At 38.1% G+C, this 15,617-nt stretch overlaps 1 protein-coding gene and 1 pseudogene across 3 annotated transcripts; both read left to right on the plus strand.

Moving 5' to 3' along the window:
• The first annotated feature begins 54 nt into the window (after nucleotides 1–54).
• On the plus strand, nucleotides 55–14,940 carry LOC110347095 (ORM1-like protein 1). 3 transcript variants are annotated; one of them, XM_087200365.1, is made up of 5 exons: nucleotides 87–196; nucleotides 625–688; nucleotides 2,733–2,913; nucleotides 9,351–9,502; nucleotides 13,299–14,940. In XM_087200365.1, exons 2-5 carry the CDS (start codon nucleotides 654–656, stop codon nucleotides 13,432–13,434), a joined length of 504 nt encoding a protein of 167 aa, XP_087056491.1. In that variant the 5' UTR covers nucleotides 87–196; nucleotides 625–653; the 3' UTR covers nucleotides 13,435–14,940. The 3 variants fall into 3 exon arrangements, 2 of the variants coding, with proteins under 2 accessions (XP_087056492.1, XP_087056491.1); XR_015447050.1 differs by lacking the exon at nucleotides 625–688 and having other exon boundaries at nucleotides 55–196; nucleotides 2,733–2,766; nucleotides 13,299–13,334; XM_087200366.1 differs by lacking the exon at nucleotides 625–688 and having other exon boundaries at nucleotides 55–196.
• On the plus strand, nucleotides 5,453–7,153 carry LOC147821391 (SRA stem-loop-interacting RNA-binding protein, mitochondrial pseudogene; annotated as a pseudogene).
• Nucleotides 14,941–15,617: the final 677 nt, after the last annotated feature.

The following is a 15,617-nucleotide window of genomic DNA, read 5'->3' on the forward strand; positions in this document are numbered from 1 at the left end:
CGCGAAGGGGCGGGCACCCGTCGCGCCCCGTAGTCCCGCCCCTCGGGGAGAAGCGGGATTGACGCGGCTAGTAGCCAATCCCCTGATAGGAAGTCCTGTCCGGACCGCTTCCGTCCGCAGGGCCTCACCGGGCAGACCCTGAGCCAACGCTGCTGTCGTCGCCGGGGTGTCCTGCGCCGCCTACAGTGGGCGGCGGGTAAGTGGCCAAGAGCGCAGCCGGGGCTGTGGGCTTCAAGGGGTCCGTGCCGAACGAGGAGAGAGGGGAAGGCTGCTGCCGCCCCGGTGGCGCCCTGCTCGCGCTGCGGGCGAGAGGCCCCAGACACCGGCCGCCCCCGGGTCCTCGTCGCGGCGCCACGGCCCCCACGGGACGCTGAGCTGCGACCTCGAAGGGGCGGGCGGAGGCGGCGGCCGGGGCTCCGGGACGAGAGGGAGGGTCCCCGACGGTCGAAGGTCGGGGTGGGCGAGGGCGGCGCCGCCCCCGCTCCCCGCCCCCGAGCCTTTGGTCGCTGGTCGCGGGGAGGCGCGGTTCCTGCGGAGAGGGTTTCTACCTCCGGGTAATTTCGGCACCAGCCAGCTCAGCCCTGCCCCGCAGGTGTAAATTTGTTTTCTTCTCTTTGTTTTTAGAACTTTTATTTGCGTATGGTTGCACACACATGATGATTCCGTTCAGCGGAGGGAGTTCTTACACGTAAAGCACATCTTACTCTCTTTATGTCCCCTTCCCCTCTCCCCTGAGATGCAAATTTTAGGCCTCTTTTCCAGCCTTCTTTTTCCGTCTTGTGGAAAGCTGGAAAAATATCTGCAGTGGTGGAATATCCTCTGTATACTGTAACATTTAAAAGTAGTATGTGATATACGGTGGATGTTCATGGAAGGATTTACTCACGTACATTTGCGGAGAGGCTTGTGCTTTGTCCCTGTAACTTGGTCGCTCTAAGCCTTGATGCCTATTCCAGAGATCTTTAGAGGGTAAAAGAAAGGTACATTATGCCCCAAAACACTTGCTGGATAGGGTTAGGAGGAATTCCTGTCTCTCTGTTAACTCTGTAATAGAAAACGTTTATATAGTTTCAAATGAGAGCTGTTACAAATGTAATCTAGCCCCGTTGAACCTTCTTCCTCGGATGATAGGTATTCTTCCGGCTGTTTGATTTCCTTTACGGAATTCTTAAACCCAAATAAGCATCTTCACTAAAATGACCGAGACTATTATAGGTCTTTTGGTGTTCATCTTGAACATGAAAGGGGCATGGAAAAGCTTTAAGAGAAAGTAAAGTTTTAGGGGAGTTGACTATAGAGAAATATACAGAAGAAAGATTCACCACTTTAACCTAGTTGTGTCACAAAAGTGAGACAGATGCTATCCCTTGACCACGTAAATTGTGCACATTGTCAAGGCATGTTCCTCCCAGTTTCAGTGTTCAAAAAGGAGTGCTTTGAACTCTGACCTCTGTATATACAGAACAGTGCATTAGCTGTAAGAATCTGGCTACTCAGCTAACTTGCTGGGTCATTTTTTTTCTTGAATGTTTTGTTGCAAAGTTTAACTCCTGTCTTTGTTGTCATTTTTGTCTTTTGGTTTGGTTTGGCTTAGCTTTGAGCCAGGGTCTGGCTAGGTAGTTCAGGCTGGCCTTAAGCTCACTATATAGCCCAAGCTGGCCTCCAACTCTCAGCAGTGCTCCTGCCTCAGCCTCCCAGTGCTGGGATTACAGGCGTATGCCACCATGTCTGGCTAACTCCTGACTTTTTACTTTGTACTCATTATCTGTTTGTTTCTTTTTTGTAAGAATCTTTCATTTATGTCTTGTATTCTGAGTCACTACTTTGAAGATAATGATAAGTAATGTATTAACTTGTTATTTTGTTATGAAATTTTGTTTCATTAAGAAAGACAGCACAAATGGGGCTGGGAAGAACTGGTCCTATTTTGACTAAATTTTTTTTAAAACTCCGTTTCTCCTTGTTTCATGTCGTTTATCTGGATGTGATTTAGGTATTTCTTAACCTTTAAAGACTATGTTGCACAACTACCTTAAGACTCATTGAAATTTAAAAATTAATATAGTGAGTGAAAAAGAAATGACGGGTTTTTTTTTTTTTTTTAATAGATACCCATTTTTCTCTAGGAGATTGCTTCTTGCTCTATCCTTTTATCCAGTTAGAGTCTAATTTCTTACTGGGCTGGGCCTACATCTTTGTGAAGCGAGGGTTCTTCATCTAGGATTCATGTGCAATAGATAGACCCCAGAGAATAGAAGAAAACTTGTATGGAACAAAGTATCTTATTCTCATTTACCTCTAATTAAATATTACATTTCCCCCAATTATGGATGTAAACAACAGAGCTGGATGTGGTGGCACACATCTCTTAAGAGGCTGAGTCAGGAGGATTTTATTTTGTACTCACGATATATTAAAAAAAAATGTAAGTTATTCTCTTTTCAGCTTATATTTTCCTGAGCATTATTTTGTTTAGTAAAACCAACATGCTGGAAGACAAACTGTGGTAAGGGAGCCATAAAAACAAGTCTTGTTATCTTTCTGTAAATTCAAATGTTAAGGATTCTTTACTCCCTACATCAGGATTGGCAAGTATCATATTTTGGAGGGTATGTCTGTCTATTTCAGAATAACAGGGAAAAAATAATCCTGGTAGCTTTTTGTCATGTCAGAATTAGGTTTTAGGCTTCCTAAATGCATCGGTGTGGATTCATTTCATTTCTTCCCTACAGAGCAAACATGAATGTTGGAGTTGCCCACAGTGAGGTGAGTCCAAATACTTGTGTAATGAATAGCTGGGGCATGTGGCTGACATATGCATTAGGAGTTGGCTTGCTTCCTATTGTCTTACTCAGCATTCCTTTCTTCAGTGTTCCTGTTGCTTGGACCTTAACAAATATTATACATAATCTGGTAAGAATTTTAGCTTTATTCTAACCACTTGAAAGCTTAAGGTTTATGTTGCCAGGGGTTGAGGAGAAGAAGGAATGGGGAGTTAGTGGTTAATGGGTACAGAGATTCAGCTTTGCATAATGAAAAAGTTCTGGAAATGGATGTAGTGTGATGGTTCCATAAGAGGATGAATATACTTGATATATTATAAACAAAAATGGGACTTTGCCATGGTGTGCGGTATTGTGTTTTGTTTGCTCACTAGGACTCACACCCAGGGCCATGTGCATGCCAGGAGAAGGTCCAGCCTAACAATGATATTTTTTGATCGCTTATTGAGATATAATTCATATTAAATTCTATTACTATTAAATTCTAATACTATTAAATTCACCTATGTGAAATCTATGCTTCACAATTAAAACATACAATTCAGTGGTTTGTAGTATATAAGAATTAATTTTAAAGAATTCTGATCTGGTATAGGGTTCTGTTTTTTCTATCATGCTTTTTATCATTGGGCCTTTTTTATATGTAAGACTTTGTTCTCCTGTTGTTTGCATAGAATCTAGAAAATAGTGGGTAATTTTAGTAAAAATTACAAGACACTGTAATTCACATTATTATAAGGAATTGATTAATCAAAATGCTTGAGAAGCATTTCTCTTTTTGGCCAACTGGAGTCTAATGAAAATAATTTGGTTTCAATCCTTAAGTCTTTCTGAATTGTTTACGTGTACTTTCCTCATTCAGTACAGAAATTTTGACCTTAATCATACTCAAGATTTTATGATATGTTAGCTGCTCTCTGTTTTTATAGAAATAGTTTTTATACTATGTGTCATTATCTTCAAAGAAGTCACTTAGAGTACAAGACATAAACCAAAAGATTTTTATAGAAAAGAAACAAACAGATAATAACACAAATCTGTCTTTTCAACAAACTAAGATAAACTAGCCGTATAAATGAAACCAATTAACAGATGTATTGCAGTAGTTTGAAAACACTTAGCTGCTTCGTGGGAGTTGGCTTGCTATTCACTTGTTACCCAAAGCGAGACTGTTTTCTTTCCAGATGGAGATTGAGTGTAGCCATGCTCAGCACCTCAGGGCCCTTGGCCGCTCCTGTTGGCTGTGTCCTCCTGTACTGTCTGTGCTGTGTTAGGCCCACGAGGGTGAGGTTTATCCACTCTACTGACCCTGCCATGCATCCCTGCTAATTGCCTCTTAACCAAAAAAATAAAAACAAAACTGTGGGAGAAATTTTTTTTTTAATAAATACTTTTCCCTTTCTTGAGTATATTTGAGACTGATTGGAGAAAGACAAAGACAATGTGCTGATGAAAGTGATAAGTGAATGTCCATTTAGTCTACTTTATGTGGTAAACTTTGATAGGGCAAACACTGTTGTGTGTGTTCATTTTAAGAGGTAGGGTCTTGCTGTGTTGCTCACGCTGACTTCAAACTCCTAGGTTCAAGTGATCCTCCTGCCTCAGCTTCCCAAGTGCTGGGATTACAGGTGTGCATCACCATGCCTAGCATGATACTCATGTTCATCTCGCTAGATGACCTTCTACCTCAAACCAAACAAATGTAAACAGAACTCAGTGTATTCCTGATTTATCGCCTGCCCCCTCCCACAGTCACCTCCTGACTTTGCTCCTAATCTTATCTGAAGGCACTGCTGTCTGCAGAGTAAGCAGCCAGACAGCTGAATGTCAGTGGTACAGTGATTACTAGAATATATCATCCAAACTGAGACTGTCATGAGAGTAAAAGGGAGCGCTAGGAATAACTACTGCAAGAGAATGGTGTAAAACAGAAGCAAAACCATCCTGTGCAAAGTAGGACGGTAGTCACCCTTGTCTTAGGATGACTCCTCCTTTTCCTTTATAGTCCTTATCCAGTTGGTCAAAGCCCGTGTGTCCTGCTTTACTATGAGCTTGATCCCCACATGCGCATTCTTTCCCTCAAGTAAATTACTCCAGAAAATCAGGTGCTCTTTTGTTGTTCCTCTTCCTTTTTCTATTCCAACTTGGCAGAGAGATATTTGTGAAATACTTAACAGAATTCTCCATTTGCATTTTAGTAAAATCTGACGTTCATTGTGTGACACAGAGGACCAGTTAGTAACAGTGCAGAGGCAGAAGGGGACTCAGTCTTATCTCAGCCATCCCTAGACATGGGCGCTCTAACTCTTAACAAGAACCATCCTGCCGTCACTCTTTTAATACTCTTTCCTACTTCCTGCCCTGACTGCTGATCCTACCTGCCCAGCCAGACTACTCAGGTTTCACCTCCTCTAGGAATTTATACCATTCTCTGAATTTTGTAATGTATTTATCATATTTTATAATCAATAGTTCATCTGTTTTTTAATCTTTTCCTTTCTGTCTCACTCATGACCTACTTAAATGTTTGCTAAATAACTTTCTTCTTCTCCCATGGTTCATGTCTTGACTGCACTTTAGAAGCCATCCTCCATCTCCCTCCTCTATTTTCAGATTGATTGACTGAGACTGAAGTATAATATATGGCCACGAACAAACAATAGGTAATTGACACCATGTAGGACAACGAACTTCTGATGTATTTATTAGCTCACCACACTAAAATCCTAACTTAATCAGCCATAGATGTAGCAATTACATGACTCCAAATTTAAGTCTGCTTTTAAGATAGCTTATACTAAACCAATTAAAAATGTGAAACACATGCTGAACGCTTTTAAACATGGAAAGTTAGACCTCATTGTTGTACTCGATTAGAAAACTAATATTGTATTTGCCTTTCTGAACCATACAGTAGAAACCTACGGTGATTATTTATATTCAGTGCTACAGTTCAGAGGTGTTAATGCTTCACAAGATTATTAGCCCAGCTTTAAAAATGAATTGAATTCTCTTTAATTTAGTAAATATTAGCTAGCCATGAGATACATACTTTGTTTTGAAGTTCTTTTGATATGTGAAAAATCATCACTATCATTTTTATGTAAAAATTCATAAAAATAACATTGGAATAGAAGAAGATACCTGGTCAGAAAACATTTTTTTGTGGTGCTGGAGATTAAACCCAAGGCTTCACACATGCTAGGCAAGCCCAAACACAGATTTTAATCTTTTTTGCTAGGAACAATAAATTGGATGTTATACTCTAAACACTATTAAGTGCGTGGTTTAAAGGAAAAGCAAAAGAATTTTTCTTCTTTTAGACGCATTCTAACACACCTGTGATCTAGAATAGAGGTTCTTCACTTTTTTTAGCTCATATGCTCCTGAGAATTTGAAAGCACACATAGTTTCATAGTTTCCTTCCAAGCCCTGTGAAAATGGTTTATGCTTACTCCATAAACACTCAGCTTAATGCTATCTTCCAACATCTCTAAAACTTGGTCTGTACCAGTTCTTATTCCTAAGGTACTCAGGCTAGTGGGAAAACAAATATTATGGAAAGAACTCAATATATAGTGTGCTGTAGCCAGGTGTGGTGGTGCACGCCAATAATCCCAGCATTTGGGGGGCTGAGGCAGGAGGATTGCCATGAGTTCGAGGCCAGCCTGGGCCTACACGGTGAGTTCAAGGCCATCTTGAATTACATAATATATTCCTGTAATTAAAGTACTTTCAGTTAAAGTCTATGCAGTACATAAACAGGTCATTACTGCTGAGGGTTTCACTAAGGAGCTGTCATTTGAGCTGATCCTTCAAGAATAAGGTAGTTGACAAGGTAGTATCAAGTCTTTGGCTTCAGCAATAAGAAACCTTTCTCGTATATTTCCTGAGTACTCTTTTGTGTGTGTGTGTGTGTGTGTGTGTGTGTGTGTGTGTGCGCGCGCGCATGCGTGTGTGTGCTTTAAACAATTTATTTAGAGTCTAAAGATGGCAGCCTCGGTATCGAGGGGTGCTGTGGCACTGCGTACGAATTTTACTCAGCAGGTTGCTTTTGTCCGGAAAATTCCTTGGACTGCAACAGTCAATGAGCTGAGAAAACACTTTGCTCAGTTTGGCCGTATACAAAAGTGCATTCTTCCTTTTGATAAAGAGACTGGCTTTCATAAAGGTATGTGTTGGATTTACTTTTCTTCTTCAGAAGCACTTCAGAATGCAGTGCAACATGAAAATCACATAATTGATGGAGTAAAGGTCCACATTCAAGTTCAAAAACCAAAAATTTTGCAAGGGGATCAAACATCTGATGAAGAGAAAGATTTCTGAGATGATTAAACCCATTAAATAAACACAAAACAGGAAAAAAAAAACCAATTTATTTAACCGAAATTCCATATATTGACTTCCATTTATTTTGATACAACTTTTCCTCATGGTAATTTAGAGGACCTTTGAGCCAATATAAATATTTCATAAATATTTGGCCATTTGGTTATACACCTGCACAATACGTCACATCTTTCAGCAAGAAAAACACTAAAGAGTAAAGACTTGACACAATTAACTAGGTACAATGAGAATCTGCTCCAAATACTTGTTTCTCTGAGGTAAGGCACCACACACCTGTTCAGTTAAGAAAACCATCCTTACAGCACAGATTCTTTATTTTTAAGTAGGGCCTAGAACACTTAGCTGCTAATTAGGTGCTGAATGGCAAAGCTACATCCCTAGCTTATGCCATGAATTCATAGGGAATAGGTTCCAACAATACAGGCTCCTTCCCATTGATGCTTACAAAGTATGCTTCTCTAGGCAGGACAGGCTGGTGCTTCAGTTGAACCCAGGTACTCCTCTCTTTGGCTTCTTTCTTTTTCTGAACATTTTCCTTGACACATTTCAGGAAGCTGTCTTGACTCTGAGTGTTTAGTATGGTCAGTATGCACATTAATCCTCTTAACAAGAATCTTGCACTTAACTTGCTTGTTTACAACAATGCCAAAAGCATGCTGGGTAACATTGTAGACTCTTCTAGTTTTGCCACGGTAACATTTGTATGACAATTCTTTTTGAACAGTATTCATTCCTTTGATGTCTACAACCCCATCCTTTTTGTAGTTTGGCATGTATGTGGCCAAAGGAACAAGCCCATGTTTTCTAAAAGGCCTGGAGAACATATACCGGGTTCCCCTCCTCTTTCCCTTTGTGTTTGTCACTTTGGCAAATTACTGGAAGATGGTGGTTCCGGCCGAAATACCTGAATACTCTGGATTGTAGTTCTGATAGCAGATTCTGCCCTACTGTTGAGATGTTTATGCGTATTTTTTCTTACCATCTCTTGGAAAACAATTTTCTCAAGACTTGAGACATGTCTTGTTCAATTTTATATGTGCATACATGTTCTGGGCCCTATATTTAAATTTTTTAGTTAAACCCAATGGAACTTGAGTCTGCTAAACTTTAGGGGTGTTGTAGATGCTTTTCTCATTGCTGAGACAAAATACCCAATATGCAAAGTTAAAGGAGGAAAGGTTTATTTAGCTTATAGTTCATAGAGGTTTCAGTCCATAATCAGCTGGCTCCTAGTCAGGGTGGCACATGGCAACAGTTGATGGAAGCAGAAAACAGCAGAAGCAACAAGGGACCTTAACGACATCTTTCTGCCCCTTTTATCCTATCCAGAGTTCTTAGGACGGGTAGAACTCACACCCTTAATCCTAGTGCCCTCAAGCCTAGCATTGCACCATGAATCAATCACACATTCTAAATTCAGCCACCTCTGAAAAAGCCCCACCTACGACTGCATTAGACTTTGGGGTGACATCTAGACACAAGCCATAACAAGGGGTTATTGCCGCTAAACTACTTTTGACCTGCTTAATACATTAGGAATCAGACTAAGCTTTGAGGGGAAGGGTCTCTTAACATAGTACAAAGTAAAATTTTCAAATCACTGATTTTCTACTTAACCAAAAAAGTAGGTGTTTAATAAAATCACGGACAGAATGGCTTTTAGTAATGCTCTTTAAAACTAACTTGAAAAGGGGCACAGTGGTGATTTTAAAAGTGAATTAAGTCAAACATTATACCTGTTACATCAGGTCATCTTTCTTTGGAAGAAAACTACTGAGGTACAAAGGCAGTTCTAATATTAAATATTTCAAAAGCATTTTTCCCAATATAGAGATTTCATTTTTTTCCCACCAATTTATATGCCTACCATTTTACAAATAGGGCAATCTAAAGAAAACGTTAGTACTATATATTTAGAAAAAGGTAATCCTATTTCCTAATAGGAAACATGTTCAATAAGGTAAATGTAAGGATGGGAAGCTACCCTGGTGATACTTTTATTTTTCAATTTAATGAAAAGAGTTACTTTGGGTTGACCTTTTACTGCTTTTCACCAGGTAATATGTACATAGTCCAAAAAGGTTCATTTGCCATGTACAAACTGGCTGCAGCCTTTCACTAATCTGTCGAAAATAACTTGGACACATCTTACTGCTTACTGGCAAGGACTAATTTTGCATTTGGTATTGATTGTATGCCCTGTTGCTTGTTTTCCAGGGGATGTATGTATTTTTCCATGCAGTGAAAGGAACACCTTTTGAAACTCCTGACCAGGGTAAAGCAAGACTTCTAACTCACTGGGAACAACTGGACTATGGAGTACAGTTTACATCTTCATGGAAGTTTTTCACAATTTCTCCAATAATTCTGTAAGTGGTAGAAATATTTAATGATAAAGAAAATTGAATAATAGGAAGATTTTTCAGATTGAATTAGAATTAGAAACAATATTTCATTGAAAATTTCTATCAATAAAGTAGCTACCTCAGAGTATAAAAATAGGCAAAATTTTTGGCAAGTTGAAATAAACCTGTTTTCACTTCAGTCAGTACATTGGGAGACAACGTTACCTGTTCATCAGTGTTCATCTCCTGTCCTCATGTTTCCTGTAAGAGAATGAATTATATTTTGATTGCGCTGTCAGATTAATTTCCCTCAATAATGAATTAGATGATCAGAAGAATTTTCTTGGCCATCCAGCCTGATTTGGATATTCAAACTCCTTGGGAGAGAGTATGTTTGGGGATAAAAGAGTTCATGCTTGAAGTATAAGACAAACCTGACTTAAATCCTGACTCTTATCATTTACCCAGTTTGGTTTGTTCGTGTATCAAATTTTGACTACTAATACCTGATCTTGATGCTGTGAGAAACAAATGAGACAATACCTAGTTGTAAAGCATCTAATACCTATATAACTTCCTTCCATTACCTGATATTCAGGACTCGCCACAAAATAGTTCCTACCTCATTTTCCTTTTATGTGAATTGTTTTATTCCCACCCAACTCCCACCTGGTTAGGCTCTTCTAAGCAGCATTTTTTGTTTGTTTTATTTTGTTTTGTTTTGAACATATTCCCGCTGGCTTGAACCACCAGTGGTGCATACATGACCGTCCCATCATGTGGCTTGTACCACCAGTGGTACAAATAGATTTAATCACTTTTATTGGTCTTTTTACTAAAAAAATTTATAGATAGTTTCTCAATGGTATAGTCATTCATGTACCACCCGTGGTTCAAGCCACCCAGCAGTAAGACATAAAAATTACAGCCCCAGCTCTGGTTTTGCCGCCTGCTGCACAAGCGCGAGGACCTAAGTTCGATCCCCGGTACCAAAAAAAAAAAAAAAGAATTACAGCCCCTCAAGGGCCGGGGATTTAGCCTAGTGGCATCACACCTGCCTGGCAAGCACAAGGTCCTGAATTCAATTCCCGGTACCAAAAAAAAAAGAATTACAACCGCATTATGAATGTGTTAAGAATCATTTCTTGATTATTTTGTGGGTGGTTCTATTTCTATGCCCCCCCCACACACACATTTAGGTATAAGTGACAAATTAAAAATTTTATATGTTTTATATGTGCTTTTTTTCCTCCTAAGAGTTTATAAGTACATATAGATTGCTTTGAATCCCATCATAGGTACTGTAATAGGATTGCACATAATAAGTACTTTTGACATATATCTTTTTTTTTTTTTTTTGGTACTGGGGATCGAACTCAAGCCCTTGTGCTTGTGAGGCAGGCACCAGAACCTCTGAGCTAAATCCCCAGCCCCTTGACATACATCTTAATAAACACTGTATCACATACCCTGTACATAGTACTACATCCATGGTAGAATCAGTGCAGCCTGAAGTAGCTGGAAAGACTTTCTGTAGCTTTAGAATTCTTGAAGCTGGACTAAAGAAGTAGTTTTTGGATAGATATTTAAGAAAAAGCATTTTCGGGTGAAAGTAATCACTATTCCAAAGTGATAGGTTTTTTTTCTTTATAGCATTTTGTGGAAATTTTGAGTTATTTTAGTCCTATATAAAATTAAGCTCAAAAGAAAAATGTCTAGGGCCGGGGATTTAGCTCAGTGGTTTCATCACCTGCTGCGCAAGCACAAGGACCCGAGTTCGATCCCTGGTACCAAAAAAAAAAAGAAAAATGTCTGTATGGTCTAACAAAAATAAATGCCATAAAGCTCATTTAGACACTTCAAATTTGGATTTTGGCTCCATTGCTTTGAAGCTATGTGACTTTTGACTATTTTCTTGAAAGTGTCAGTTACAGAGGATTACATTATAATACATGTAAAAATCTTGACATATACCTAATTTTCAATAAGAGCTATCATAACTAAGTATAGATAGCTGTGTTTAATCTCCGTATTTCACAAAATATAATTTTTACCCATAGGTATGATTTCATATATTCCAGTCAAATTCCTCACATAACTGAACAAATATTAAAGCCATCTGAATAGCATTGACCTTATTTTCTTTCTTTCTTTTTTTTTTTTTTTTTGGCAGTGCTAGGGATTGAACCTAGTATGTCACACATGCTAGGCTAGTGCTCTGCCCTACATCCCCAGCCCCAATTCTTTTCAATGTGTTTTCACATTTTCATATTTGATTATGATTTGTCAAGTGGCATGCAGTGTTTTCTCAAGGAACAGAACCAAATCTCAAATGCATGAATTTGCTAAAGTTTTTGCAAGCTATTTGGAGTCAGGAGCTCAGATTAAACCCTAAATGTCTGTCTTCCAATATAGGTCTCTTTCCTGTATACCCCTTAGCAAATAGATGCTTTCACACTGATTCTCGCCGAGATTTGTATTCCCTCAGAGGGTCATCTTGTCTTTTGTTAAGAATTAGGTAATTTTCGTATAATCTTCACAGTTTTCATTAAAAGACAAAAAGGAGACATAGGCTACAGTAGGGAAGGAGAAGCTATAGCAAGATTTATTATTTCTAATCTGTCAGCTTATAGATCAAACCCACAATGATGATGCCAAATCAAATGGGCTAAGTGCAAGTGCTGTCCTATTTTGTTCAGTGAAGGAAGTATAAAACCGGTCTTTGAATATATAAAAGCAGGAAGAAAGAATTTAAAGCAACAATTGAATGTGATTTACTCTGAAAAGAATTTTCTGGCTGTTTTTTAAATAGGTGGAAGGTCGAAGAATTTCTCAATCTAGACAGTTCTAAAAATGATATATTCATTTCTGTAACTATAATGTTTTTAGTCACACCTGGAAGCAGCTGTTGATTTCTAACCATATTACACAAGATATTTATTTTCGCCTTATGATGAGCTAATGACAGTAGTTAGAGGAATGTTTATTATACTTTTCTTTAAAATTAATTAGACAAATACTTATGTGAAAACTACCTTCTTAGATATGATCAAGGCGTGAAATATCTTTTCTATGTTAGAAATATGCTTTTAATAGCTAGATGATGCATCTGTACTCTGGTGTACCCTTGGGTAACACTAGACGTTCTGGACGCGATGATTTATGGTCTTAAAGATAGTTTACACTTGTTAAATTCTCAAATAGATCCCTGAACACATGTGTTCAGTTATAGCAAAACAGTTAAAATTTTACAACAATTGTCTTTCAGTTGCCAATTAGACCTGTTGTAAACCTGTTCAACTACAGTGTGGAATTGAGAACAAAGGGGTAAACAAGTATTTCTTTCAAAGAGACTGCATTGTCCTAATATACTAAAACCCTGCTTTTCAAACTTTATACTAGTAGTCCTTACCCTTTTGATGAGTCACAAAACACTTTGAGAACATGACAAATGTTTTGGATCCAGATCTTCTCCTCAGGAACACATACATAAGTACAAAACTGTACCTGAAATCTTGGAAGGGATTCTAAAACTGTTTGAAAGCCTTCTGCTTTAAAGGAGGCTAAGTAGCAGAACATGCGATCAAATCCATTTAACATAGTTACAGAAGTGCAAATTGCACTTGCATTAAACAAATTTCTAAATGCCAAGTTAAATTCACTTGGGCCCACCCTAAAATATTTTATTTTGGGTCTCAAAAAAAATTTTACTGCTAGGCAATTTGTGTTTAGTGGCCTTTTTTTCTATCTTTTAATTTTTTAAGTTCTAAGTAATTTCGTTTTTGGATGTTACATGTATTCTTAACTTTTATTTCTACAGATATTTTCTGGCAAGTTTCTATACGAAGTATGATCCAACTCACTTCATCCTAAATACAGCTTCTCTCCTGAGTGTGCTTATTCCCAAAATGCCACAACTACACGGTGTTCGGATCTTTGGAATTAATAAGTACTGAAATATTTTAAAACTGAACAAAAAATTTTTACAGCTACTGAGTTTCCTATAGGGAAGGAGTAGTGAGTTAAACCACTGTTTCTGTGATAATGTGAAATGAGAGGTATTTGCATTGGAGGACCAATTGCTGGTTTTTCATATGCTGTCTTGAACGTGCAGGATTCTAAAAGATGCCTCTGTTTAAAGCATCTGGTACATTTCTGAAGAGAGGCTTTATTGGCAGGCTGGGCAGGCCCAGCTTATAAATTAATGGCAGTACAGTGAGGGTGTAGTAGATAAATCCAAGGAAATACAAGATTTGTAAAGAAATAGGACCAACTTTTAACTTATAATGAATGGGCATTTTATTAGGAAAAGAAAATTTCCAGTCAGTCACAGTCAGTTTAAGCAGGCTTACACTTGAACCAGAATCATCTCTAGACATGTTTATTATAGATTGTTTTTATTACCAGATGTGTTTCTCTTCTATAAGAAGATCTATGCCCTCTTGTTTCTATAAGCCAGTTCCTACCTTATGAGTATGCTTTTTGGTTTTGCTGGCCCAATATTGTGTGTTGATAGATAAGGTCAGTTTTGCATACACTACATTACAGAATTCGTGAAGGTCCACTTTCATGACTGGGGATAGAAGGTACTGGGTATCTGACAGGCAGCCTCTGAGTCAGCATTCTAATTCTGGAACACAGTGGGTTATACTGTTTTTCTAGACATAAAGCTGCTAATCCAATTAAAATAATTTATTCAAGCAGTTAAAGTATATGGTAGTCTAAAAGTGTTTGCTTATTGGATTGAGCAACTTAATTGGTAAATCTATCATTCTTTAGGAAAGGAAATAGAAAATGGATAACTATCTGGCCACCTGTGGTCTAGCAGAAAATGCTTCTCTAGCAATAGTACCAAAGGAAGTAATGGAGTCTTTTTTTTTTTTTTAGCAAGTCAGCAGTAAAAGATGACAGTATCTTTTTTTATTCCTCTTGCTGTCAAGTTCCATAGTTTCCCATTAATATTTTGCCTTTAAATATGTGGGTCTTAGTGTAGATGATACCAAATGGTAACTATTTCCAGAGCAATGACCATGCTAAATTTTTGTGACGTAAGGAAGCTTCGTGTAGTTGTTAACATGTAAGAAATAACTACATACTACTTGGGGAAGTAAACACAAAGTTCTAATATAAAATGAGACATAAAAACTCAGTAACATTTATAAACAGAATTGAGTGAAAAGAGTTGTAGACCAGCTTTTCACTCTGTGTCAATATACTATTAGGAATATTGATCATTGTTTTGTATTTAAAAAGTATAGAGCTTAGAAATTAGTTGTATGATACAGAGTTGCCTTTGTATGTTTTTCCCATGTATTTTTAAATAATTGGTAATCTGTACTTTAATAAAATTTTTTGGGGGGTGTAAGATTATTTTGAAAGCTTTCCAGTTCAATCAAAACTATACTGACATTTTTCAAGTTTTTTAAGCAACTAAATTTATAAAATTAAAATAACTAAAAATATTCCTTTGTTTTGCTTTGTCTGTCTGTTTTGTTTTTGTTTTTAAACAGTATCTTGCTATGTAGCCCAAGGTGACCTGGAACTTAACTGTATAGATCAGGCTGGCCACCTAAACTCACAGTCTTCCTGCCTCAGCCCCTAAGAGTATCTTGCTTCATTTTAAAGTTTATCTCAAAAGGCTTCAAAGATGGAAATCTACCTTTATGTTTTCTACTATCTGCTTTCACTGCTGTAAAGATACTTAGTACATATGTGAAGGCTCACCCACTTAACGTATTAAAGACAATTTGTATACAAGACAAGCCATTTCTCTCCCTGGAGAAACTTACATTATAATAAGAATAGACAGATACCTGTTATTTTGTGTAATGATGCTGTGGAAGAAGATTAAGCAGATGGCAGGCCTGCCTTAGAAAGATCTTCCCTGTGGATGCTATCTTAGGTGACATTTGTACACAAGCCTCACTGATGTGAAGAAGCAAGCAGTACAAAGGTCTGTGGAAAGATTGGCAGTAGAGCTAATGACAGTTATTAAGGTTCTTGGGCAGAAAGGAGACATGTCTGAGGGAGAAGAGAGCCACTGGGACTAAGGAGAAATCAGGGAGAAGAAGGAGAATGGTAGCAAAGGAGGCCAAGAAATAAGTAGAGGACAGTCCATAAAGGGCTTCTAGAGGAAGAT

Source organism: Heterocephalus glaber, unplaced genomic scaffold (assembly GCF_053883595.1).
Source record: "Heterocephalus glaber isolate CG9 unplaced genomic scaffold, H.glaber_assembly_v1.0 deba00001743, whole genome shotgun sequence".
NCBI classification, from domain to species: Eukaryota; Metazoa; Chordata; class Mammalia; order Rodentia; family Bathyergidae; genus Heterocephalus; species Heterocephalus glaber.